The 27,871-nt window shown below is 40.5% G+C and overlaps 1 protein-coding gene and 1 pseudogene across 2 annotated transcripts in view; one reads left to right on the plus strand and one right to left on the minus strand.

Moving 5' to 3' along the window:
* The window catches only part of NBEAL1 (neurobeachin like 1), a 126,891-nt gene that overhangs the window by 31,627 nt on the left and 67,393 nt on the right, over positions 1-27,871 (minus strand). For both annotated transcript variants that reach the window (XM_063429833.1, XM_063429832.1), the window contains 15 exons: positions 27,377-27,479; positions 18,393-18,540; positions 17,873-18,031; positions 16,933-17,092; positions 12,828-12,916; positions 11,792-12,379; positions 9,233-9,408; positions 7,539-7,683; positions 7,053-7,181; positions 6,214-6,519; positions 5,899-6,048; positions 4,507-4,664; positions 2,897-3,021; positions 2,568-2,688; positions 150-301 (listed from right to left, as the gene is read on the minus strand). In XM_063429833.1, the coding sequence (XP_063285903.1) occupies positions 150-301; positions 2,568-2,688; positions 2,897-3,021; positions 4,507-4,664; positions 5,899-6,048; positions 6,214-6,519; positions 7,053-7,181; positions 7,539-7,683; positions 9,233-9,408; positions 11,792-12,379; positions 12,828-12,916; positions 16,933-17,092; positions 17,873-18,031; positions 18,393-18,540; positions 27,377-27,479 (2,709 nt within the window). The remainder of the gene's footprint in view (positions 1-149; positions 302-2,567; positions 2,689-2,896; positions 3,022-4,506; positions 4,665-5,898; positions 6,049-6,213; positions 6,520-7,052; positions 7,182-7,538; positions 7,684-9,232; positions 9,409-11,791; positions 12,380-12,827; positions 12,917-16,932; positions 17,093-17,872; positions 18,032-18,392; positions 18,541-27,376; positions 27,480-27,871) is intronic.
* LOC134570658 (high mobility group protein B3-like) lies at positions 13,305-15,095 on the plus strand (annotated as a pseudogene).

The following is a 27,871-nucleotide window of genomic DNA, read 5'->3' on the forward strand; positions in this document are numbered from 1 at the left end:
TGATTGCCTCATGATTTAGTCTTTCTAGAAAATGCTGATTTTTGGAACCATTTAAAATAATAAAATATCACAACATTTTAATGTATAACTGAGCTCTTCTCTATATATATTATTTCACATAAGCTAAACAACATAATTAGGGCTCATACCTTCCTCTTTTTCAGTACTGCCATCGTAGAAATAAATATGGCGAGTGGTGACCTCCAAACGTCCACAAATTACATCTATCACTGTAATGAGTTCACAATCCTCAGATAGAACAAGCTTCTCCTTCTGACTTGGCTCCTCCTCCTTGTCATTTCTGAAAACGATATTTCTGCAAATTATTGACCAAACAGAAGTTTGCAGCAACCAAATCAACTCTTTCAACTTCTAACAGTGGTGGGCTCACATGAAGTGTCATAGCCTGTTCCTGAATCCTCCATCTTGCCCACCTGATATGTCTACCTTTCCACAAGCTGCCTCACTTCCTACACTGGTTTCCACGTTACACCTGCATCAACCTACAGCAATTATTTTTGTGATTTAAAAAGATAACCAATACATCACATGCTCAGTTCTAATTAAAGTGATTTTTTTTTTAAAGCGAAACATTCGATAAAACGATGTTTATTCTATGTAGTAATACTTTTGTTTATCTTAAAGTTTCCTTTATATAAATCACTATTATATTAAATAAAGCTTATATATTTGAATGCAGCAGAATATCCTGTGAGAGACACAGGAGGAAAGATAAAATAACCGAACCCCTGAAATCAAAGCAGATCTTTTTTTTTTTAACCCCTTAAGGACCAAACTTCTGGAATAAAAGGGAATCATGACATGTCACACATGTCATGTGTCCTTAAGGGGTTAAATACAGCTGAATCTAAAATCATTATAACTCAAGAAAAGGTTACTTGTGCACATAAAATCCCTTTAGTATCACTCAAATGGCCATTAAAGGGTAAGTTCACCTGCCACGGGAAGGCAAAAATCTTTTAGGCAAGTCTTACACTAACAACTCACCTTGCTTGTTTAAATTTAAAATCATGGTCAGTGACCAAAAAATTTACAGATCATAAAAAAAAAAAAAATAAGAGCCTTGTGGAGGTGGGGCCTGGTAGCAAACTAAGCAAGCCTCAAAGTGTGGACCTCTTAAGGAATCTATTGCATTTAAGCATTTATCTCGCTATAAATGGGACAAATCTTCCTGGAACACTGCTCTAATAGTCCACTAATTTTTGCCTAAATTTTAGCCACAATGCGGGATGGATATGACGCTCAAATTACCTTGCCTCTTTCGATCAACGTTGTTAGCCAGTCTTGTTGCCACATGAGGCTTTGTTCTCAAGATGGCTACTGCCCAGGAACTTACCTTCCAGACCTCAACGATGTTGACGTTTCTACAAGCTTTTGATCAGGTCTGCATACAGCGTGGAGCTATACTACATAGACGCTCTACTGGAGCCTCCACTAAGCCTCAGGTTTTGGATTCCAAGTAGATAACCCTGCAATCATTCCATCAGATACCTCTGGCATGTTACCACATTTCATGCCTGAGAGCTTTTGGGGCATCATCTCCCCAGCACAGCCCGCACTCTCTGAGGGCCTTGGGGCAATGCCATTGTGGGGCAAACTGACGGATCCCACCGGGAAATCAATTAAGGTGCTACATGTGGCAGGGTCAGCAGGCACTGCTTACGGGCTCTAGTTGTGGCCCGTGGATGGTGGAGTAGACTTAATCTTTGGACTGCACCAGTTTTGTGGAGTGACTACCCAAGCATGGAAACTGGCTGAAGAGCTTTGCACTTTTGATTTTGATTTTCTTTAGCACCCATTTTAAGCAGTTTAATTTTAGTTAAATCTTATCTAAACATGTGGTATTCTTTTTCTACCCTCTAAAGCTAATAGTTATCGTTTTGTTATTTTTGTTTTTATATTTTATTTAATAGGAGTGGATAGGAGTATTTCTGTACAGTTTTATCTCACTTGGTCTTGAGTTCTGTATTGCATTTATACTGTACTGTACTTTATCTGGACCAGTTAATAGCCACTCGCTCTATTATATAACGAGGTAAGCCCTATCTGTAGGTATATATGTTATTTGAAATTGCTCTATGTCAATACCTATACTGCCTCATCTGATAGTGATGGAATATGGGACTAACTAGTCTCCTTTAGGATTTATTTGCAAAAAGTGTCAATGGGCAAAGCTTTTGCTGTTATTTTCTTCTTGCCTGACACCTATGGAATCGCATTGTGAAGGAGCATTATCATCTATGGAAGATTCCACAGTTTTGCATAACCTTTGCATAGATCCCTATTTTGCAAGAGAATACAATAGCAATGGAAGAAGCTAAATTAATAAATAGATGGTGGAACCGAGAAGCAAGACTTTCAGTTAATTATATCTATGTCCTCCCTTTCCCCAGTACGCCACCCTGTAAGTGGACTACAAAATGCAAAAAGTGTCAGTGTGGCATTAAATGGGAAAATAAAAATAAAAAACAGCTTAGTCCATGACTTTAACAAGTATTATCATTTCAAACACAAAAATATACAGCATTGTAAGTTTTTTTACACACATGTTAACTGTGTTTTCCTCTTCAGGAAGATCAAGCCCATCATCCTCCAAGTCGCTCACTTTAACTTGCTTCACAACTTCTAAGAACAGAGAATCACTTGAAGGTTCTGTCTGCTGCACACCTGCGGGAGATAAACAGTCACTATTGTATTGTATCAGACACAGGAACGGGTTACAAAGGAGCTTCTTAAAAGACATTCCAGACAGTTCTTTTATGTCAATATTTGAACAAATTGAAATTAATACTCAACTACGGTGCCTGTGCCTTACACAGCATTATTAACTCTGTCCTGTAGGATAATTGTAACCATTTCGCTCCCACTAACTTACCAAGATTGTCTCTCTGCGCACTGGCTTCTAAATGAGGATCAAAGTTGTTATTCTGCACCAACTTAAGTCTCATTCGTGAGTAGTTTTCCACATTGGATAGTTTCCAACTGACCACGTTTGGTTTTCTGTGATGCACAAAAGCAAAAACAAATAATGGAAAAACAGCTTAAGTTAATTTCAGTGACACAGTTTAACTTCTAATATTAAGGTTTACATATACCGAACCAAGAATACAAAAATGGGGAACTTAACTGCAAAGCAACAAGATGAAAAAGATAGAAAGTAACCAGAGTGGAATGCGCCATAAAAGAAATTAAATTAATTTAATTAAATAAATGTTATTATGGCACATTCCACTCTGATTGAATCCAGAGTTCTGTCCCTCATATGGGAGCTAACATTTATTTTCAAAATATACCAAAATGAACAATAACAAGTGTTAAAGCAGCGGACAAAAGGCAAGGTTATAATCATTTTAAAAATGGAGGTAAAGGAAGATGTATCTAGGGGCAAACCAAAAATAAAAAATTGAGATCTACACAGTTAAACGTTTTAAAAAGTATAGCAGCATTTACTTATTTGAAATAGGTTGCGTTCATATTTAAAAAAAAAATAAAATAAAATATTAGACTAGTTGTATTCCTATATCCAAGTCCCAATGAGGAATAATTGCTCCAACTGGGTGATTGGAGGACAACTATTTAGAGAGTCACATCTTACAGTTAAGAAGAGTTGGTGCAATGCACGGAAAATTTATGGAAGCATGAAGAATATTTTCTCTTTTAATTGTACTGTAAATGTGTTCCTATTTAAAGATGTATCTAAAACTTTCAGAGAAAATATTTATGAAAATAATAAAAAAAATATTATCAGGAGATTGACCTTAAATGTGCACTTCAGTATTTGTCCTAACTACCTTCACCTAAGTCACTGACCAAGAAGTGCAACACTGTACACTGTCCTTAGACAAATGTGCAGTATTTCTACTTCCACTACATTTCTCTGGTGCTCCCCCAAATATAAGTAGTCAACACCTTTGCGAACGGTTTGTCTTCTAACTTGGAGTCTGCTGGTCTCCACTCCCTGCCTCCTCACAGCTGGAAGGGAGTGCCAGAAGCTCCTGCTACAACTTCCGTTAGCTATTCTGAGCAAAGCACTGCCATGCAGGGTCAACTCATCGGCTGAGTGCATGTTGCACTGTTGGGTTTTGCAAAGTGGAGAGAGCTTTGAGCTGCAAGAAGACTAGGTGCCATGCAGACCACAGGTAAGAAATTACACTATTAGAAAATGGTTTGACTACGTACATTGGGGTGCCGCCAGGTCATTCCTGGCACCATAACTGCTACAACAAAATGTAATGGGTATGGTGCATTGAGTGTGCAATTCAACCAGATTATGGTTGAAAGAAGTACACAATTCCTTCGGCAGGGCCATGCAAATTATATAATAATACTGCTTCTTTTTATGGATACACATCAGATTTGACTTCTTCCAGTTGGTTTCTCATTTATCTATTTATCATAAACTGAACAAACAACGTCATGGAGTCAGCAGGACAAAGTGCAGCACACCATGATTTCAGAAGTATTAGGAGGAAGTGTTAAACCCACCGGTCTGCCCACGGACCACGCTCACAGAAGAGGTATTTCTGCGCTGCTTTCCACTGCCTTAATGTTGCTGTATACTGGCTGGCTGTTTGTTTCAGCATGCTGTTATAACGCAAGTTCTCCTGGCGTGCCTTTCTGTTAAATGGCTCCAAAAATGCATCCTGCATGCACGTAAAGCAAAATAGAAAATATTTCAAACCAATAACAATGTTACTAAAGATTATTTTAATAGTCACAGTGGCACAATGTATTCAACAGCAATGGACAATAGCTGAACAAACCATACAGTTAACAGTGCAAAAAGAAAGAAAAAGGTTGGCATGCCACAAGCTTTGAAGAGAGGTTCGCTCAAGCTGTCGAACAGTTTAAAATTTAATTGTCAGCATTTGTAGATGACAGGTCCACATTCAGTTAGGTATAGATACAATTTACATACAGGTGGTAAAATCAGCAAATGTACAGATAAAACATCAGCTTATCTGAAGATCACTATTGCAGACTTTCCCCACACAAAGCATGACACCTTGATTGGATAATATAGCTGCAAAAAAAACGTGCCCCCCTGCCCCCCTCTCAAATGATGCAATCAACATCCCACATTTCTGAGGGTGCATGAGCACATTAGGAGTAGTGAGATGCGTCATTGTCTTTCGCAGGGTGGGAAGTAGCTTGTGTAGCCGCTCACAGCACACTTAGATTCTGCCTTTACTGCTATACCAGCACTGCAACAAAGCCCAGAAAGGTCAATAAAAAGTAAAAGAGAGAATAAAGCACTTTGGCTAGTGTAATGTATAGTTGAAATTGTACAATCTTTAAAGGGACACCAAGTCATGACATGTATATTAAAAGATAGGGATAACAAACAAAGAAAAGAAAAAGTAAAACCCAATATTAAAACTGATTGTTAGGTGCAATATCTAAACTGTGTGACACATGGTAGTTTCAGAGTATTATTATTTCTAATATTTATGCGGGCGGCAACATATTCCACAGCACTTTACAATTACAATATTAAGAGGCGAAGAGAACCCTGCTTAAACAAGCTTACAATCTATGGTCTATAAGGCAGTGCAGTTATTACTGCTCTAACCAGCCGATATATAGATGCCAAATCATAGTAGTGTATATTGGATTAGTTCAAAGAAGCTTACAATCTATGGTCTATAAGGCAGTGAGGTTATTACTGCTCTTACCAGCCGATATATAGGTTATTACTGCTCTTGCCAGCCAAATCATAGTAGTGTATATTGGATTAGTGCATATTGGATGGCACCTTGTCTACTGGACTAATACGGCTAATCCAATATACAGTGTATATAGCGTATACAGATATATATATATATCTACACCAGAATTCAGAATAAGTTTAAAAGATCAGTAAGTGCATGCAATTACCTGAAATTTCAGCTTGCTTTCGCCCCTTTCTCGTTCACGTTTGTGCATATTCACCATGTATGCTTCACCGCATTCCTTCCAATACAAGGCCATACTCTCATGAATCTTGCTGAATGTATCGCTTTCATATTGTTTCATATAAGGTATGATCTGGTGCAAGAGATGGACATTGCATCATCAACTTTCACTAGGAGCTATATCTAGCCGAATATCTTTATGTTGTCTTGGTTTCCCCTGTTCCCCATACAAGAACAAGACAAGGCATCCCCAAGACAATGTTCAAATAAATAAAAAATTAGCTGAAAGGTGACTTACGTATTTATCAATGAACACTCTCCATTCCTCAGAACTGCAATACTCCTGAAAGTCTTCATAAAACGAAGGGCTTCCGTTAGTGATTGGAAGAGAAGGCAGGTGAAGATTCATGTACAGCAGCTGATAGATTTTTTGCACAAGGGTCCGTACAATGGGAATGAGGAATGAGTAGGTCTCGCTCTTCTCCCGGATTGATTTACTGAGAATTCCTTCAAGTTTGCCGAGCAGGTAACATGCTTCCTCTTGGTTTCCAAAGACTTTCGTCTGTAACAGGGTGTTGAGCTTTGCCGTAGCCATTGCACATACCTAGGAGATAATAAGCAAGCCATAAAAGCACAGATGCTTTATTTAACAGTTGCTTGAACTGGACAACAACAAACTTCTTAATAAGAGAAATGGCACACAGGCTTTGGCATTGCTTTCTAGGATTTTTCCAGATTAAATATAAAGAATGTTTGGTGACCTGACATTCTGGCCATCTGGTTGCTCTCCCGATATTGCAGAAAGATTTTACCAAGCTGTTTTATGAAACTTAGAAGCTACCTCGTTGGCCTCCATTGCTATTTCTGCATTTTCTACACTAATACCATGGCCCATACATTTATTCATTATAGCCACGTAAGAACCATTTATATAGGATATAAGTGACAATGTTTACATTTCCCATAAACAGAAGGAAACATTTGTTTTAGGAATAGTCAATATTTGCTGATCCAGCTGTGCAAGTATCACAGACAAGGACCATCAGGGAACTGAGGAGGTAATGTGACAAAATAAAATATACCACAAGGGCCAAAGTCCACTAAAATAAGACAAAGGTCCTGCCTTTTTCCACCAACCTGCAGATTGTCCTGTCCAATGAAACCAAGCAAGAGACGTATTTCTACCAGGGAAAGGTTCTCAGATTCCGGGCCAGTCGAATACCACACTGACAGACTGTCCATGAGTGTCACTATTTCTTCCAACAGCTATTAAAAAAAAAATCAAAAGATCATAACAATACATAAAAGTAGACCTTTCTACGCTTAGATTGTCCAACCATCATTCTCCAGCTATTTTCAAAGCAATTCCAAAATGGTAAAATGTAATCCAACACATGCTGGAATGCCAATGTTGACAACTTTTCTCAATGCATTTATTGGCATTTCCACACAAAAGTTCAGTATTAAAACACCACAAACATACATTCACTCTCAAACCCATTGAAAGAAGAACATATAAGATATGCTTCCTTCTACCATTCATCTTGAAGTTTAGTCCATGAACAGTAATGAAGAAAACACAGGTAAGAGAGTGCAATATGTATACCAGACAGGCCATCTAACCTTTCCAGTCCACAAACTGGGATTGACCAGGCCCTCTGACTGTAGAAAATCCTGAACAATGTGGAGCAACCGATTTGCATTTTCAGCATGGAATTTTGACTCTTTGCTCTCCGTCACAGCCCATTCTGGCATCTTTTCTAACAAACTGAAAAGCAGAAGAGAGTATTCTTTAATTTAAACATTTTTCTAATAAGATGCAAAAAAATGAGGGGGGTGGGAGGGGAACAGATTTCATTATAGGATTTTAAGAAGAAGAAATTTAACCACCACTGGTAGCCGAGAAAATACCTAGAACAGTTTTAAATTCTGTCACTTTGTATTTATAGCAGAACTGCAACTTCTCTGAAAGATACAGCTCCTCATTCCCTCAAATAAATACTTCGCACTTACTGAGGTGAACAGCACAGAGGGGCAAAAATATAAGGTGAAGTCAATGCCTCCTTATCCACTGGGCATAGCCCTCTGTGCACAGGCATCTGAATAGATATCCCGCACAAAAATGCATATTCGAGCATCCCTTCCATTGTGCCGTAATACACACGTTCCCATTTGTACAACAACTAGAGGGTTAATATAAATGGACAGCCAGACATACATTGTAAATTATAAAATAGTATCCATATCAAAATTACAAACAATAAATCATTTTTTTTATAAATTTGGATATATAGCAAACTCATAGCTAACTTTTAGTTATTAGGTTGTGCAAAAATCTTATGTGCAAGTTACTCTTCAAAACATATTACAACTCAAGCCATTTCATTAAAACAGCCTTTTCACAGGTGATATTAAGAGGAGTGCGGATATAAACGCCAAGCAGAGCATGCAAAGTTATATTTTCGCACAATTTTCATGAACAGATTAATGACACTTAAAGGGACACTCAAAGCACCAAAAAACTATCTTAAAGAAGTAGCTTTGGTGTATAGATATTGTCTTACTGCTCAATCCTCTGCCATTAAGAAGATAAGTTACATTTGTATCTGTTTATGCAACCCTAGTCACACCTCCCCTGGCTTCGACTCACACACAAAGCATCCATTATAAAAAAGTTTCACTTTCAATCAAGTTTTCCTTTCAAATCAGAACTTTCTCTTGTTAGAATTTTTTATCTCCTGCTGTAGCAGATAATTAACAGAAAAGAAAGATAAGAAATTCGAAATTAAGCAAACTGTGCAATAAGGAACCCTTAAAAAATGTAGTCTTTTTCAGGAAGTGTGTTTGGGGGCTGTGTCAGTCTCTGCCAGGGAAGGTGGTACTAGGGCTGTATAAACAAAGTGATTTAACTCCTAAATGGCAAAGAATTGATCAGCAAGATTGCATGAGCATGGTCTATACCAGGGATAGGCAACCTTCGCCACTCCAGATGTTGTGGACTATATCCCCCATAATGCTCCTACACCCATATTGCTAGAAAAGCATCATGGGAGGTGTAGTCCAAAACATCTGGCGTGCCGAAGGTTGCCTATACCTGGTCTATCCACTAAAACCACTGCATTGTTTTGGTGCTTAGTGTCCCTTTAATGATACACTCATTTTTCTTGAATTAGGTTGTCCATAAACATGTTACATTGTTTCAGGATGGCAGAGTAATACATGCACATCAAGAAGTGGAAATCTTGAACAATAAATTGCTGCAAAAAGGTTGTTTTGCCACAATAAAATATCTTAAATCCTAAGGAAGCTTTACTTACAGAAGTTTTATTTCATCTGAGGGTCGCAGCAATTCATTGACCATCCCCAAATGGGTCAGTGCTGCGAATACTTGGCCTCTTTCCACCCAGGTAGAAGCATCAGATTTGTCAAGACCTTTCCACATTAGGCAGAGTAGAATGTCAGTCAGTAGCTGTATGAGTTCTTCTTCACAATCCTATGTAGGAGAAGAACAAACTTATCAGTCAAAAAACTGTGGTGGTAAGTAAAGGTAATTGGCTCTGCTGACAAGCACTTTAACACTACATTGAAGGTGGCACTGCAGACCGTTTGACAGCAGGGGATTGTTGCTTTTATGACTGCAACACATTTGTTTGTTTAAGATTATTTTGATTTAAAGGAATGGTTTGGCGATGGTGCAGAATGGTTGCTTGATTCCTTCCCTCCGAGAACCATATATATATATATATATATGGGAAAAAGAGACGGTGACAGAAAAAACATAGGGAGGGGAGAGACAGGAACAGAGACATAGCAAAGCAAGGGTGTTATGTGTTCCCCTATCCCCAGAGGAACAACAGAAAACAAAGGAACGTAGTGATCCTCTTTTCAGCCGAGGATCCTTTTCAGGTAGACGCGGAGATGGCGGACCTGTAGGGTAGATACCTGTTCCTTAAGGAGACGACAAACGAGATGCAATTCACTTTCGGTAACTTAAAATTGCAGAATAAGTGTAAAAAAGCCTTCTAATCCACGACATTACATAGGAGAAGATTTTAACCTCCCCCTTGAGTCTTGGATGGATACATTTGCTGGCACTACTCGTCTCCCCAGACAAAATCTTAGGATTACATGGCTTCCAATTAATTGAGTCTTGGCGTGAATTACATTCAACTGGCAAAGACAACATCTTCTACTCCCATCCACATAACTCTTACTCACGCATAAACGATTTCTTCATGCAACATAGGCATCTAGACAATCTATATTCTGCTAACGTGGCCCTCATATCAAGGTCAGATCATGCCCCTGTGACCATCTCCATAACGTCCTTACTACACATTAAAATTCAGTCGATCTGGAGTTTAAATGATTCACTCTTATATGCCCCCCTCATCCAATCGGATCTTCAAACTCATCTCCAACAGTTCTTCCTTACCAATGCCAGGTACATGGTATTGATATTGTCTGCATGTAATCTGTTGTTACCCTCATTCTCAAAAAAACACACACACAAAAAGATAATTTTGCTCTATATAATAAATTATATAATTTATTTTATAAACTAGCTAATGAAAAAAATACACATTAAAATGATAATGTGTTTAACTTAAAGGAACACTATAGTCACCTAAATTACTTTAGCTAAATAAAGCAGTTTTAGTGTATAGATCATTCCCCTGCAATTTCACTGCTCAATTCACTGTCATTTAGGAGTTAAATCACTTTGTTTCTGTTTATGCAGCCCTAGCCACACCTCCCCTGGCTATGATTGACAGAGTCTGCATGAAAAAAAAAACTGGTTTCACTTTCAAACAGATGTAATTTACCTTAAATAATTGTATCTCAATCTCTAAATTGAACTTTAATCACATACAGGAGGGCCTTGCAGGGTCTAGCAAGCTATTAACATAGCAGGGGATAAGAAAATCTTAATGAAACAGAACTTGCAACAAAGAAAGCCTAAATAGGGCTCTCTTTACAGGAAGTGTTTATGGAAAGCTGTACAAGTCACATGCAGGGAGGTGTGACTAGGGTTCATAAACAAAGGTATTTAACTCCTAAATGGCAGAGGATTGAACAGCGAGGCTGCAGGGGCATGTTCTATACACCAAAACTGCTTCATTAAGCTAAAGTTGTTCAGGTGACTATAGTGTCCCTTTAAGAACCCTCTTGATGAAACTTGTATTTTTCTTTTTAGAAATATTACAACATTTTAGAGAATCCAAAATTGGATACAACTATTAAATATGATATCTGTTGAAAGCCACAATGCACACTGAAGCAAAGGATGCCAACATACTGGTAGAGGAAAGGAATCTGTTCAGTATTAATGTCAATGTATCACTTCATGTCAATAGGCAGAAATCTAAGTAAAATCCCCAGTTACTCCAGCTTCCACGTTGAAACCGCTGATACTGTTCAATCCAGAAATTAAAAATACAGTGGGATAGAAGTAACACTGCTTACAGATGAGAGGAAAACCGCAAACCCTTAACATGTTTTAAATGTTAAATGTATGTAAAAGTAAGATCTTAATCGTGTTGAGGCTTAAGTCCCATGCAATTAATTGACTTTTAGGCAACATAGGCATTAAGTGTTTGCAATGTTCCACCATATGTTGCAACATTACTGATCTTTTAATAAGAGCAGATGATTGTTAAGATATTTCTTAAAAAAAACAAAAAAAAAAAACTTTATTTTACTTGTATCGCTAGAGGTGGTTACAGGCCTGGATAGCACAGTGTGAGTGCTCCCAAACTGAACCCATACTTCTAAAACACAACATAAGCAATTAATAAAGGGTTATTCATTTTTCTACCGTTATTCTGAACATATACTTTAAAATGTATTTTCCAAACATTATTACTAATTCTCACCTCTCTGCTTTCCAGGTTTACACTTAGGGAGATGTTATCCCTAAAAGGTAGATCACTAGAACCATTGGATTCTTTATCAGACTGATTAATAATGAAAGACTTTGATACTTCTACAGGTGAAGGTGTACTGGACAAGCTCCCTGGATTCTGGTTTTCATTGTCTCCTAAATCAAATTGTGCCAGCTCCAAAGTGAGATGTGAGTGGTCACCAGGCCACAACTCTTCTTGGTCATCGACCCTAAGCTGTGCCTCACTGAAAGAAGCCTCTTCATCATCCAACAACGTGCAAGTGGACTGCATACTTGAATCGAGGGACTTGGTTTCCATAGGCCAGCTGTTACATTGGTTATTGTTTGAGGTGAAGTTATCCTCTGTGTACACGGTCACTTTTCCTGGATATATCATCTGCAAATCCTCAGTCAGGGTGGTCTTGCAATCTTCCTTAAGGTTATTTGCACAGTTATCTTTAAAACTAGGCTTGAACTCAGAATTTTCCTTCATGAAGAGCCTCAACAATGTTTCCTGCCAGCCTAATTGTTGTGCCATCTGCTGGGCAGCATCCTGCTGTAAACGCAGAATCTGAAATATCTGTGCACATGTGAGGGGAAAAAAAGCAAATGTGATTTGGGGTATTTCACATAATGACACATAGCAAGTCATTGCAAAATATAATTTATGAATTTGCACAATTACATGTGTTTTATTATCAATCTTATACTGTCCGATAACTTGTTTTGATGACAGAGATAGCTATTTTTGGGGCTATGTGGGCACCAAGTAAACTTAGAAGGCATGATGGTTGGCACTTCCACTTAATTTAGTTTGTTTCTTTTGGACTTTTTATACATATGCAGCTTCGAACTGCTAACTTTTCATTTTGTGTTATGTCACCTTTTTTAAAATGCTTTTAGTGTCCAGCTATCACAGATAGGAGTTTCATTGATCAATTTCCCTTCAACAATAAAACGATTCATAATACATTTTAAAAAATATTCACAAAAAGAAAAAGGAAACATGGTTTATAGTGTAAACAAACCTTCCTGCAGATGGCGACTCGGATTGTGAGATCTGATTTGTGAGACAAGTGTACTACAGCTAACAAGTCTCTGTAATTTAGAACAGGATCTGTCGGTTGAGAAGACAAACAAAAAAAAAGGAATTAATATAAATTTTATTTTTATTTTTAAATATTAGCTCATCATAAATAAACACCCTTTGTTCTGTTTACAATTACTACATAATTAATTCTTACCAGCGTTATATTATTATCGGTTTAAGATTTATTGTTTGCAGATTCTATTTAATTCTAAATGGAAATAAAGAAAAAGCAGAGGAGAATTCTGTATGACATGCAAGTTAAAAATAGAATAGAAATTCTATTAATTTACTGTTTATTAAATAAACCCTGAAAAGTAACCAACATCTTAAGTGCAAACAGGGATAGGGAATAGGTTTGTATTGGAAGAACCAAAGTAACTTACAGCAAGGATAAATGAATTAATTTAACTTATTCATGAATGAGCAGAACAGCGAAAGTTTATATTTTGCTTTGTTACTATTGTTCATAAAATTAAAATGGAAAATTTTTTTTTCTTAAATATGAAGAAATTAATCTTATCTGACAGTCAACTATTTTCATAAGATTAGAGAACTCATTACAGCATTAGATTCTCTAATATTATTGTGACAAAAGGAGCTAATGTAAAGTTCAAATAAGCCCATGGTTATGAAAGAATGAAACAGTGGAACGCTCGAGATTAACATACCCAAAAGCAGTGGATCTGTGCTTCTGGATACATTAATGAACATTCCACCTGGGACTCATTCGCTCATTTAGAGTGATTACAGGGATAATGAGACAGATATTTCCAAGATGTTTCCTAAGTATTGATTTGTATTAAAAGGATACTTTAAGCACCATAGCAACTTTAGCTTAATGAAGCAGTTTTGGGCGTATAGGTCGCATCCCTGCAGTGTAACTGCTCAATTCTCTAACATGTTGGACTTAAGTCATTTAAGCTTCTGTTTATTTTTAACTCTTCAACGGCAGATAATTGAACACTGAGACTGCCAGGAGCATTATCTAGACACCAAAAACAATTCATTAAACTAAAGTTGGTTTGATGCTTAGAGTGTCCCTTTAACTATTTACTTGTTTATCTGGAAGTATGCTTTTATTTGCAACCACACTCAAAAAAAAAAAGTGATCCATGGACACAGAAGAAAAAAGGCATCAGTTGACCATAAAAAATAAAAATAATAATTCCAATAGCTATGATTTTAAAGACTGACAAATGTATACATCTTAATCTGCCTGAAATAGTGCAACGTTTGGCAAAATGATAACCAATAGGTTAATTTCATCAAACAGCAAATTATAATGAATTAAAAAATTAATCTGCACTAGCTGAACAATACAGTTGCAAAATTGCAAAAGGTGATCCGAAGAAGCCGAAAGGCAAGATGTCTGCTTATGCCGACTTTGTGCAGACGTGTCGTGAGGAGCAGATAAAATAAGATATGTGTGTTCACAAACCAAGAGGTGCAATTAGTGCAATTGAGATGTTAGCAGACAGAAACTTCCCTGTACAAGGTGAAGCTTCCAAGGGTACCCCGAAGACTTCCTCCTGTCTTCCATGAAATATATATACACAAAAAATAGGGAATAATCTGCTAAACCAATAGAAAACAGATCGGAAGAAGACGAAAGGCAAGATGTCTGCTTAAGGCTACTTTGTGCAGACATGTCGTGAGGAGCACAAGAAGAACAACCCTGAAATCCCTGTCAACTTTGCAGACTGCTACAAGAAATGCTCAGAGATATGGAAGATAATGTCAGCCAATGAAAAACGCAAATTTGAGGATCTGGCAAAATAAGATAAAGTGTGATATGACCGGGAGATGAAAGACTTTGGACCTTTTAAGGGAAGCAAGAAGAAGGACCCTAATGCTCCTTAAAAGACCACCATCTGGATTTTTCTTTTTATGCTCAGAATTCCGTCCTAAAATCAAATCCACAAATCCTGGTATCACTATTGGTGATTAAGCAAAAAAACTGGGTGAGATGTGGAATAACTTGAGTGACAGTGAGAAGCAGCCCTACAATAATAAGGAAGCTAAACTGAAGGAAAAGTATGAGAAGGATGTTGCGGACTGCAAGTCCAAAGGTTGAAAGAAAAAAAAAAAAGTTGATTGCGCTAAGTTTGCTCCTAAAATTGCCCAGAAAAAGGTTGAGGAAGATGATGATGGCGATGATGAAGAGAATGAGGAAGATGATGATGAGGAGGAAGATGATGATAAATAAAGAACTTGTATATTCTGTCCGTGTGAATACCATAGAGTAGGGGAACCGTCATCTGTTGCTGTCATGATGGTCAACTGCCCTCATTAGGTTTAATTGCAAAATTGGGTTCGGATATCATAGTTTAAAAAAAAAAAAAAAAAAAAGCTCATGGAGTTGCAGCAGATTTACATTATGTAGCCATGTCTTTAAAACGAGCAATCTGAAACTGTATCAAAGTTGTATATATTTCCAAACATTTTTAAAAATGAAAAGGCACTATGGTGTTATCCTTACTCTGTGCACTTTGCTGTTGGTGTAACAAAGCATTTAAAAATGTTTCAAGCATTTTTTTATTTAAGGTGTTCCAAAATATTTTTTTTATTTAGAAAATCCTGTGTTATAAACTGTACATATCTAATCTGTAAACTAGACCAGTTCCTAATGGTGCATATTTTTGGAGCTGTTGGTAGTTCGGGGCTTAAACATTCCAGGATTTTAACACCTTCCCAGGGTTTGCCTTTCAGGCCCAAAGCATGCACGTTGAGATCAATTTTTATACACTACGTAAGGCGTCCGTTTAGCTTTTTTTTTTGTATATAGTGAAATAGCATTCTGCCATTGGCTGCCAAAGGGGTTCAGCTGGCATGAGAAACATGTTGTTTTTTTTTTTTAAATTATTATTATTTTTTTAATATAAATAGATAAGTGCGGTATGACTGTATTCGTGTCTTCCTTGGATAAATTGAAGATTGAGTACAGTATCTGGAAGTTCAAAAACATTCTGTACATTTACCTTGCTTGCATTGTATGGGGTTTTTTTTGTGTTCGGTTTTATTTTTTGTCTAGAATGCTGAAATGTTTTTGAAGCAAAATAAAACAGTATTAAGTTTTTTCTTGACAAAGTTCTGACACGTTTGTTTTACTGTAAACTAGTCACAGGTTTTCTTGCTGTATCCGAAGGCTGCTGTTTACTCTGCATATAAAGCTGGTTTATTGCATCACTTTAATTTAGTAGCACCAATTAAAAAAAAAACTAATTTTGAAAAAACTCACTACATGCAAACTTGCAAATAAATAATGACTTGCTCTATCAGTTAGAGTTTTTGTAACTCTAAATATAATCTGTCCACTGCCCGAAAAATTTGCATAGTTAACTGTGCCTTAAACTTTCCCTTATAAAGTGTATCCACAAGACTGGAAGTTTATACTAGTCTGGCTAAAAAGTCTCATTGCTTATATGATTGTTTGGACTAGTAACCACCACACAACCTTTGTTTTCTTCAAAAAAATCTTTTATCACTCCAGTTTATTTACAAACTCTTTTGCGGCCCATGCTACTGTTTTTCAGAATTATTTTGGAACTGTTACAGTATATACATGTAAAACTATTCATAGTTTAAATACGGAATATTAAAACAACTTTTACTCAAAAAAATATATATTTGTTTTTATTTCATCTGCAGCATTTAGGGCAAAATTGCTGACCGTGAAACAAGAAAAATCTCCAACTCTGCTACAGTCAAGCTTGGTAAGTTATTCAATATATTTTTAACAACCAGTGCTGTTTAATGAATAAACCACAACTGAAAATCTGCAACTTTTATCGCAAGTTATTTTCCCCTCTCCAAATTACAGATGACTAGATACAGCGGTATAATGTCCTTTGTAGTTAGTCAATAATCACTCTGTAAAAAAAAAAAAAAAAAAAAAAAAAAATTCAAGAGAGGATCAACTATCACTCTCACAGGAATTAAAATCCAAACTGCTTCTATGTCTAAAAGTTTAGGAAATTGAATTATTTAATTTCAATAATGAACTGCAAATTAGAAAAGGTGCAATGTTAGAATTCCATTTCTACCTGCACTGATGATCTGGTTAAGAAGTCCTTTAATAAACACACTGGAGATGGGGGCATCATTCATCAACAAGCCGAGCCCAGAGTAGCCAATTTCCCTCAGCCGAATGCGTTGCTTGCTCTTCTCATAAACTTTGTTACATTTCAACATCTGTTCAAGTATCTGCAAAACAGCGAATGCCACAAGTTACGTTTTATGATGCAAAATGATGCTGGTAAAGCGTTAAGAGGTGCAAGATTTAATACAGCCTCATAAAGGAGTATGTCCCTTTAATGGTACTTTAGATTAAGCATTTAAGATTTCCCAAGCAATACATGTCGTCGTTCACTGAAACTTGGAACGATTTATCAGCAATAATTCCACTGGAAATGTTTTGGTCTACACAGAGACCTTTTGTCAAGCCTGAACAAACTAAAACCTTGCCAGTTACTGCTGGTTTGGTCTGCATTTGAATTTGGCAGATATCCTCGGGACAGAGCATGTTCACAGAAAGTCTTGTGTGCCCAATGTAGAAAGGGCACACTATATCCACCGACTGGATTAAGATCATTAATATTTGTATACGTTGAATCATGTCTTATTAGTATGCAAGGGACAAATCAGGCAATGTAAAGAAAGGCCAGACTTATTCTACATGCACAGTGCATTCATCCAATCTTCATAACTTTATATTATGTATTGTGTTGAAAGCTACATTTCTCATTTCAAGAAAAAGGGAATACTGTGTAATTAGTGATTTGTTACACCAATAATTACCTTATATATGCAAAGGACTGCCAAATAATAAACAAATAATTAAAATAAAAAAAAATCTGTATGCATGTTGGATTTATGCATATGTTTTTCTTGCAGCCAAAGTAACCATAAAGCAAAAAGAGAAACAAAAAAAAACCCAGCACATTTGTCCATTTTAATGAACTATATAAACAATGAGCTGTATACCTTGAAGACAAGTTCTTTCAGATTGTCAGAATATCTCTGGTTGAGCAACAAAGTGTAAAAGATATCTGCACAACCTGGCTCAAAGAGAAGCAAGAATAACTGGTCTCGAGTTGGGCCACTGTTCAGAAGGCGAAGGAGGATTTCTAATATCCCAGACAGCTAAAAAAAAACAAAAACAAAAAAAAAACACATGAATTAAGAAGTCATAGCACAAATTTTACTAGTTGCATTGTTATGGTTGGTAAATGGAAAAATTTAAATCCTACGTTTCAGCAATTTATATAAAAAAAAAAATCCTAAATAAATATAATGCACAGCATAAAATAAAAAAAACATGCCGTTGTATCTCCCATTGCAAAACTAATTGACACTTGTATTGAAAAAAACAGTACAACAATATAAAGACTGCTGCAAACTACTTACTTAGCAATTCTCATATTACACTGGACGACAAGCATGTAAATGTACATTCAAATTTTAGGTTAGACAGTGGAATATAAATACATTATGTTCTACTTACCTGTTCCTCATCGTTGATAGCAGCTATATATCCTACGATACTCTGGATCTCATCATAGGTCCCACCTTTGTTCAGGAAATATTTGATCAGTCCAAAGAGATAAGTCCTGATTGTTGTCAAATCATCACATGTCAAAGAGTTTTCTTTGCTGAGAACATAAAATGCCAAAATATAAAAGTTGTAATTCTATTATTGTACAGCACCACGGAATTTCCTGGGGCGGTATAAATAATAATAGTATTATGATTACAATGATATATTCAAGGATTCCCATTTACTTATAAACCAGAGCATTAAATGGGTATTTCCCCAAAAAAAAGAAAAAAGGTTTTGGGTTGAACAGGTTTGCCTGAGCATTTTCAACTTAATTATAATGTTTGATATTGAATTCAATCAATAACATATATTAGGATTCAGCTATCAGTTACCCAAGGTGAAACAATAATAGTTATATATTTATAATGTAAACTGAAATGTTACCAGAAGTAAGTTACACCACAACATAGAACAATCAGATTTTTGTAAAAATGTTATTCTTTTTTTCATTAAACAATTCTTCAATATGAGTAATAAACTGAAAATAGTCTATCTGAAAAGAGAGCAGATAGGTCTAAACTGTTATCCTTTAAAGCTTTGGAATATTAGAGCAACCCCATATGAATTAGTAAAAGCTGATACAATAAAATATAACTTTTAATTAGCTTAAGTAAAAATATATCCCTACATGTTATTAAACAATAAAAGTAAACAGGGGGGGGGGGGAGAGAAAAAAAATGAAACAAATCAAAAGAAGATATATGCTAAACGTGCTACCTTTGTCTAGTAATAGCACCTATGGCACAGGGATTTTACAAAAATAGATCATGTAAAAATAGTAGTTTCAATCTTCCAAGAAACTCAGTGGTGGTAACGTATCCCCCCAACTCCCATCACCCAGTGCCAACGTGATAGCATAATCTCCTTCTCCCCCTCACAAACGATGTAGCTGGAACTACCTACTGACTACATAAAATAATCTATTAAAATAATTGAGCAGGGTGGCTAATCCGGGGAGGAAGTTTAAGCTGCAGCTCGATCCCCTGTCACCCCTGCCCCCCTCTTCTACTAAAGTCCCGACGCGCGTTTTGCCGAGTATAGGGAGCCAAGAAAGAGCCAATACTCTGCAAAACGCACGGCGGGACTTTAGTAGCAGAGGGGCGCAGGGGTGACAGGGGATCGAGCTGCAGTTTAACCCCTTAAGGACACATGACATGTGTGACATGTCATGATTCCCTTTTATTGCAGAAGTTTGGTCCTTAAGGGGTTAAACTTCCTTCCCGGATTAGCCACCCTGCTCAATTATTTTAATAGATTATTTTATGTAGTCAGTAGGTAGTTCCAGCTACATCGTTCGTGATGGGGAGAAGGAGATTATGCTATCACGTTAGCACTGGGTGATGGGAGTTGGGGGTTACGTTACCACCACTGAGTTTCTTGGAAGATTGAAACTACTATTTTTACATTATCTATTTTTGTAAAATCCCCGTGCCATAGGTGCTATTACTAGACAAAGGTAGCAACTTTTAGCATATATCTTCTTTTGATTTGTTTTGGTTTTTTTCTCCCCCCGTTTACTTTTATTGTTTAATGACATGTAGGGATATATTTTTACTTACGCTAATTAAAAGTTATATTTTATTGTATCAGCTTTTACTAATTCATATGGGGTTGCTCTAATATTCCAAAGCTTTAAAGCGGCACTGTCATGCCGAATTCCGTTTTTTTTTTAACCCCCCTCCCGCCTCAACTACATCCAATCGACCCCCTAGTCATCCCCAAATGCCCCTATGCCCCCCACATTACCTATTTTTTATTCTTTATTTTCTGCCCGATCTTTATTCAGGGCGCCGCCATCTTTGTGTGGGTAGGTGAAGTCCCTGTGGGACACGTCATCTGCCCACACTAGATAGCCCTGAGATTCCCGCACATGCCCAGTGAAACACCTGGACATGCGAACGGGAATTTCACCTATTCATTCATTCATCAGACAGACGAATGAATGAATAGAAAAAAATCAGACGAACAAACTAACACTGTGTATCAGTGTTAGTTTGTTCGTTCAGTTTATTACAAGGAGGGAGCTACCGGCGTGCAGCTCCCTCCTTGTAATATGTAACTATAGAAGCGGCAGGGAGCAGAGCTCCCCACCACTTCATAAGCCCCCCAGGTCCCCCCCTCACTCTATGGGGGTCAATATGACCCCCATAATAGCACAAGGGAGATTAAAATCTCCCCAATGCCCCTACTCGCTATATCGCGAGTAGGGGCATGTCCACTAAACAGTGAGCAGCCTGTGGCTGCTCACTGTAAAAAAAAAAAAAAAGGGGGTAATAAGGGGGGGACGGGGGGCCTACTGTCCTCCCCCGCCGGCCCCCACCCCTGGACGGCGGGTGGGGGCCATAATGGGAATGAGGGGGGACCTACTGTCCTCCCCTCAGGCCCCCACCCCTGGGCGGCGGGTGGGGGCCATAATAGTAATAAGGGGGGGGGACCTACTGTCCTCCACCCCCCGGCCCCCACCCCTGGGCGGCGGGTGGGGGCCATAATAGTAATAGGGGGGGGGGGGGACCGACTGTCCTCCACCCCCCGGCCCCCACCCCTGGGCGGCGGGTGGGGGCCATAATAGTAATAAGGGGGGGGGGACCTACTGTCCTCCAGCCCCCGGCCCCCACCCCTGGGCGGCGGGTGGGGGCCCTAATGGAAAAAGGGGGGGGGGGCCTACTGTCCTCCCCCCCGGCCCCCACCCCTGGGCGGCGGGTGGGGGCCATAATAGTAATAAGGGGGGGGGACCTACTGTCCTCCAGCCCCCGGCCCCCACCCCTGGGCGGCGGGTGGGGGCCCTAATGGAAAAAAGGGGGGGGGACCTACTGTCCTTCCCCCGGCCCCCACCCCTGGGCGGCGGGTGGGGGCCATAATAGTAATAAGGGGGGGGGGGATCTACTGTCCTTCCCCCCCCCCCGGCCCCCACCCCTGGGCGGCGGGTGGGGGCCATAACGATAATGGGGGGGGACCTACTGTCCTCCCCCCGCCCCCACCCCTGGGCGGCGGGTGGGGGCACTAAGTAAATCCCCCCCCCCCATCAAGGTGACTAGGGGTGCCCAAGCCCCTAGTCACCCACCCCCCACCCAAATAAAAAATGCCCCTACCTACCCCCCTCACCCTAAAAAATAGTGAGGGGGGAATAAAATTGCTAACCTGTAAAGTAAAATTAAACTTACCATTCGACGTCTTCTTTTTTCTAAAATCTTCATTTTTCAGCCCCAAAAAAGGCCAAATAAAAAACCATCATAGCCGTCGAACTAAAAATAAAATAAAAAACCCGAGCGCAAAAAAAAAACCCGACGAAAAAGAAAAAACCCGAGCGCACAAAAAAATAATCCATCTTCACCCATGGAGGGCTCCGCGCAGACTGAGCTCCGCAGGGCGGGGCAAGGCTTATAAAGCCTTGCCCCGCCCTGCAATTAGCCTAAGAACACTCTGATTGGTGGGTTTAAGCCAATCAGAGTGCTCTTTGTCATTTTACAAGCGTGGGAAAGTTCTTTGGAATTTTCCCACGCTTGTAAAATGTCACAGAGCACTGTGATTGGATGGCTTGAAATCCATCCAATCACAGTGCTCTGTGTCATTTTACAAGCGTGGGAAAGTTCTTTGGAATTTTCCCACGCTTGTAAAATGACACAGAGCACTGTGATTGGATGGATTTCAAGCCATCCAATCACAGTGCTCTGTGTCATTTTACAAGCGTGGGAAAGTTCCAAAGAACTTTCCCACGCTTGTAAAATGACACAGAGCACTGTGATTGGATGGATTTCAAGCCATCCAATCACAGTGCTCTGTGTCATTTTACAAGCGTGGGAAAATTCCAAAGAACTTTCCCACGCTTGTAAAATGACAAAGAGCACTCTGATTGGCTTAAACCCACCAATCAGAGTGTTCTTAGGCTAATTGCAGGGCGGGGCAAGGCTTTATAAGCCTTGCCCCGCCCTGCGGAGCTCAGTCTGCGCGGAGCCCTCCATGGGTGAAGATGGATTATTTTTTTGTGCGCTCGGGTTTTTTCTTTTTCGTCAGGTTTTTTTTTTTGCGCTCGGGTTTTTTATTTTATTTTTAGTTCGACGGCTATGATGGTTTTTTATTTGGCCTTTTTTGGGGCTGAAAAATGAAGATTTTAGAAAAAAGAAGACGTCGAGATGGGGGGCGTGGCCAGCTGTGAACCTGATCAGACGTGCTGGTGGAGAGCTCCGTCCTCCACCACTCTAAAATCGATTAAAAACCACGACGAAAGGCAAAAACTGAACACACAACTTAACCCACTGCGACCCTAACCCTCCCGGGTCAGTTATGGGCCGAAAAAATAGAAGAACGGCGCATGCAGAGTGCTCTAACCTGCCAGACATCCGATGGTCATTCGACAGGCCGCAACAACAGGCCCGACCCAAGATGGCGCTGGAAGAACCACAAGGTTCCAGCGAGTCGGAGGACTCCCACGAGGAAGGGAGATCCGGGGGACCGCAGACCACGAGTGGTGTACACCGAAAAGCCGACTCAGACTCCGACACCTCGCCCTCCACTAAGGGAGACATAAAAAAACTCCTACTAGACTTACGTGCGGTCTGGAAGGCAGACCTGGCGGCAGTGCAAGCTGAGATGGGAAGCATCACAAGGAGAATCGAGGAGGTGGAAACCCGAGAGGAAGCTAGGGACGGGCAGCTCAAAGCCACAAGCTCCCAAGTTGAAGCTCTCTCGCAACAGGTGCAGAGGCTAGCACGCACCGTGGGCTCCCTGGAGGCGCGACACCGCAGACGAAACATACGCATTCGCGGTGCACCAGAAACGGTAGGCCCAGAGGCCTTACTACGATACGCAAATAAAGCGGCAGAAACACTGGGCATAACAGGAGAAAACGGAGAGCCCTCACTGGTCTCCGCGTTCAGGATTCGGAAGGCCCCAACGGCACCTGTAGATGCCCCCAGGGACATAATTGCAATCACCCGGGATGTATCACTCAAAGGGGCGATAATAACCCAAGCCAGGAGACAACCTACGATCCAAGTAGAAAACCACCATCTTAAGATTTATGATGACTTACCCTTCTCGGTTCTACTGGAACGACGCAAGCTGCAGGTTGTCACCAGGCATCTGAGAGAAAATGGCGTGAGATACCGATGGGGACTATCGGGAACCCTGGTGGTGACCCGCGGAGATGAAGTGCTCACCGTATCGGCGGGAGAGGACCCTACCGCATTCTTAGCGGCATTAAAGCTCCCGGACACCCAACTAGGGGTCTCGGACACACAGAAAACCACAACGGACGGGGTAACCCCAAAGGCAAACCTGTCCCACCCCCGCCCAGGTTAGAGTCTATATACAAGGATCTGGCGACTGATACTGACAGTCTTGAAAACCCAGGGCGAGGCGACCTAGCTGGCAGGGATAACCAATGTACTTAAAAGCTGTTCTAACAGTCCGGGATCACAACGCTGACCCCCAAAAGGAGTTGGGAGCAGTGCACTGATTTTGGGGGGTCCCTGACTGCACAAAACTATTGATTGCCTGGTCTTCAGGCTGGGCGGAGCCTACGCTCAGAAGCAGTGCTACTATATTGGCAGGAAGAGTCACCACGCTTATCGAACCGGACACCCACCCCCACAGTTTACACAAGACAGAGCCCTCAGATGCAATCACTCCTCAGAATCAATTATCTTCCCCCCAAAGACTGAGATGTAAACCTATTGACCGGCAGACTATATGGACTGGGGGTGTTTGGAACGCTGCAACTTGTGCTTCAATCATCCTACGAACCACTCCTGATTCCTTCAGCACACCACCGCGAGAAACAGCTAATTATGAACTAAAGTACCTATTATTTAACATGTTGCTAGGAGCAGAGATATATGTGTAGAATTTAGTTACTTAATACCTGCTAACCTGACAAAGAGAATTCAATGGGCATCTATCATTATGTAGTGAACTCATCTGCTATATATTTACTTGCCTAGTATTAGACATGTTGTTAGACGAAGTGAAACGTTCTTAGGACTTGAGCCTATGATTATATGATAGGAAATAGCCCAGAGAATATGACTCAATTTTTGTATATTTATTTTATTTTGCTCCCTGTTTTCAAATCCTAAGCTCACACCTGCACTACCTGCACCAATATACATACCAGCTATCTCGACAGCATAGTAAATTGCCAGTGCTGGGAACAGGCCCCCATAAGGTGACAGGGGAGGCACCCCATTCCATGGCGAACCAGGCAGGGTCTTATAACTTGTACAGTTCACTGTGCACTCATAATTATGGGGCAGCGTTGTCTACTAGGCAGCTTAGCAATTCAGCAATGCAAACCCCAACATGTTCTCAGAACACTTTAGAGTTCAACTGCAATGTGGTGTTTCAATGTGTCCAGAAGGAACCTTTTAGTAGGTCATAATTTTCGTTACCCTCTTAGGCTCTTAAAGAGAACTGTCATTTACTTCTCGACTCGAACACTTAACTGTCGGACCCACTTCGGTAATTGTCCCAAATAAGAAAAGGTGTATCAACCAGTTACCTCTGCAGGTCACTCAGGGGGTTCGAACCACTGTCTTGGGGAAAGGCACTGTACACAGGCGAAGGGCCCCTGAATGCCTCACTAAATTTAGACAAGGTGCCAGAATGTACAATCTTTTTTAACAATAAACACCTTACTGACGTGAGTTACACCATATTAAGTCGTTTAAGAATAAAAAGCATACGCAGCCGCATAACATAGACGATCTTCGTTAAACGAAAAGGTTTTATATGTGTGATACCCTATAAATACACTGGAGTCACAATGTGAATAGTTCGGCTAGAATCTAAAAACATAATGTGTTTACTTTCCATGTCTGCAATATTAAATTTGCTAATTTCCTTTTTTCTTTTTCTCTTATACCACTTTGGATAAATGTACTGCATTTCTCATACCATGTCACTCTATGTTATTGACTGGATGGCTGGCTGCAGCTTCTGTGGCGCAGCACGCCAGACTGTGATTTCATGCAAAACAAAAATAAAGAATGTTAAAAAGAAGACGTTGAATGGTAAGTTTAATTTTACTTTACAGGTTAGCAATTTTATTCCCCCCTCACTATTTTTTAGGGTGAGGGGGGTAGGTAGGGGCATTTTTTATTTGGGTGGGGGGTGGGTGACTAGGGGCTTGGGCACCCCTAGTCACCTTGATGGGGGGGGGGGATTTACTTAGTGCCCCCACCCGCCGCCCAGGGGTGGGGGCGGGGGGAGGACAGTAGGTCCCCCCCCCCATTATCGTTATGGCCCCCACCCGCCGCCCAGGGGTGGGGGCCGGGGGGGGAGGACAGTAGATCCCCCCCCCCCTTATTACTATTATGGCCCCCACCCGCCGCCCAGGGGTGGGGGCCGGGGGGGAGGACAGTAGGTCCCCCCCCCCTTTTTTCCATTAGGGCCCCCACCCGCCGCCCAGGGGTGGGGGCCGGGGGCTGGAGGACAGTAGGTCCCCCCCCCCTTATTACTATTATGGCCCCCACCCGCCGCCCAGGGGTGGGGGCCGGGGGGGGGGAGGACAGTAGGTCCCCCCCCCTATTACTATTATGGCCCCCACCCGCCGCCCAGGGGTGGGGGCCGGGGGGTGGAGGACAGTAGGTCCCCCCCCCCTTATTACTATTATGGCCCCCACCCGCCGCCCAGGGGTGGGGGCCGGGGGGGAGGACAGTAGGTCCACCCCCCGCCCTTTATTACTATTATGGCCCCCACCCGCCGGCCAGGGGTGGGGGCCGGGGGGGAGGACAGTAGGTCCCCCCCCCCCCTACTACTATTATGGCCCCCACCCGCCGCCCAGGGGTGGGGGCCGGGGGGGAGGACAGTAGGTCGTCCCCCCTCATTATCTTTATGGCCCCCACCCACCGCTCAGGGGTGGGGGCCGGGGGGGACAATAGGTCTCCCTCCCTTATTTTACTTTACGGCCCCCACCCGTCATTTAGGGGTGGGGGGCAATATTTTTTTTATTTTTTTTCTACAGTGAGCAGCCACAGGCTGCTCACTGCTTACTAGACATGCCCCTACTCGCGGTATAGCGAGTAGGGGCATATTATTTACTAATACCAAGTCATTTTTACTTGGTGTTAGTAAATTTGGCTGAAAGACCAATTTAGGTCTTTCAGCCTTTTAGTAGATAGCTCCCTAATACCGTGGGAATTAGGGAGTTATCTACTAAGCGGCTGCAAGATGCAGCCACAGCAATGAATAGGATCGGAGTTTCATTCATTTGAATGAAATTCCGATCCGAACAAAGTACCGAATTGCATCCTAACACCAATGGAGAAACTCTTCTCATTCTGTTAGGATGCAATTCGGCAGTTTTGCCGGCGTTCTGTCTAAGTGACAGGACTTTCGGCAATACTGACAGGAAGTATTGTGGGAACTGGGAGGAAAGCTAGGGATCATGGGAAAATTGCTCTGACCAGCGGAAATGAAGCACACTTTGCTCCTCCGCTGGTCAGAGCTGGTCAAGCGGAGGAATCCCATAAGACAAAGAGTCCCTACTTTGTCTTATGGTTTTAAAGAAAACTAAAGAAGACAGGAAGAAAAGAATAACAGATCCTGAGAGAGGGGGAGAAGAGGAAGAGATTGAGGAAAGGTAAGTTCGGCATGACAGTGCCGCTTTAAAGGGGAACAGGTTAGACCTATCTGTTCCCTTCCTAGCTTTTATGTTCTATCTAGGGGCTAACCCTCATTAAGTAATAGCAACCTGACACATTCTCTCTACTCGTTCTCTAACTTCAGAAAATAGTCTATCCCACCTGAATGGTGGCAGAAATATATTAAACATTTTCACAACCTGAAAAATATTTGGGATTTATACTGAAATCTAACTACCATAGACTACTTTCTTTGTGATCTGTTACTACTGATCAGGTGCAGATTGGCTGAATTCCCAATAATTGTACCTGTAATAAACTCTGATGGTATCCAAGATAAACTGGACGCCATATTTCTTTCGAAAGAGTTTTCTGCAGTCCTTTATAATTGTAGACAGGTACTGTGTGTGCCCTGTAAAATATAAAAGATAAGGGATTAGCACAGCAGTACTTCCAGATAGTACGCATAAATACTCTCTGCCAATACAAACAATAATGGGAACTATGAAAATGAACAAAAGAAAAATATAACCAGTTTATTTGGGCACACTAAGCAGAACCACCATGCATTTGTTCACATATTTAAAAGAAAGTCTATAAAACAAGAAATGTCGTGAATCTAAAGAAATAGATCCGGGATAATCAGGATAGGATGCTGCATTCGAGCCGTTAATGAAATAGTGGGTTCAGGAAATTCTGAAAAGGTGTGGGGGCAGCAACAACTGCAAAGTTCTAGATTTAAGCAAGGTGTAAATGGAGAACACGGATTGTAAATGCAGCAATAGTTCTATGCCATTAGCCTAC

The sequence above is a fragment of the Pelobates fuscus genome, chromosome 8 (genome assembly GCF_036172605.1).
Source record: "Pelobates fuscus isolate aPelFus1 chromosome 8, aPelFus1.pri, whole genome shotgun sequence".
NCBI classification, from domain to species: domain Eukaryota; kingdom Metazoa; phylum Chordata; class Amphibia; order Anura; family Pelobatidae; genus Pelobates; species Pelobates fuscus.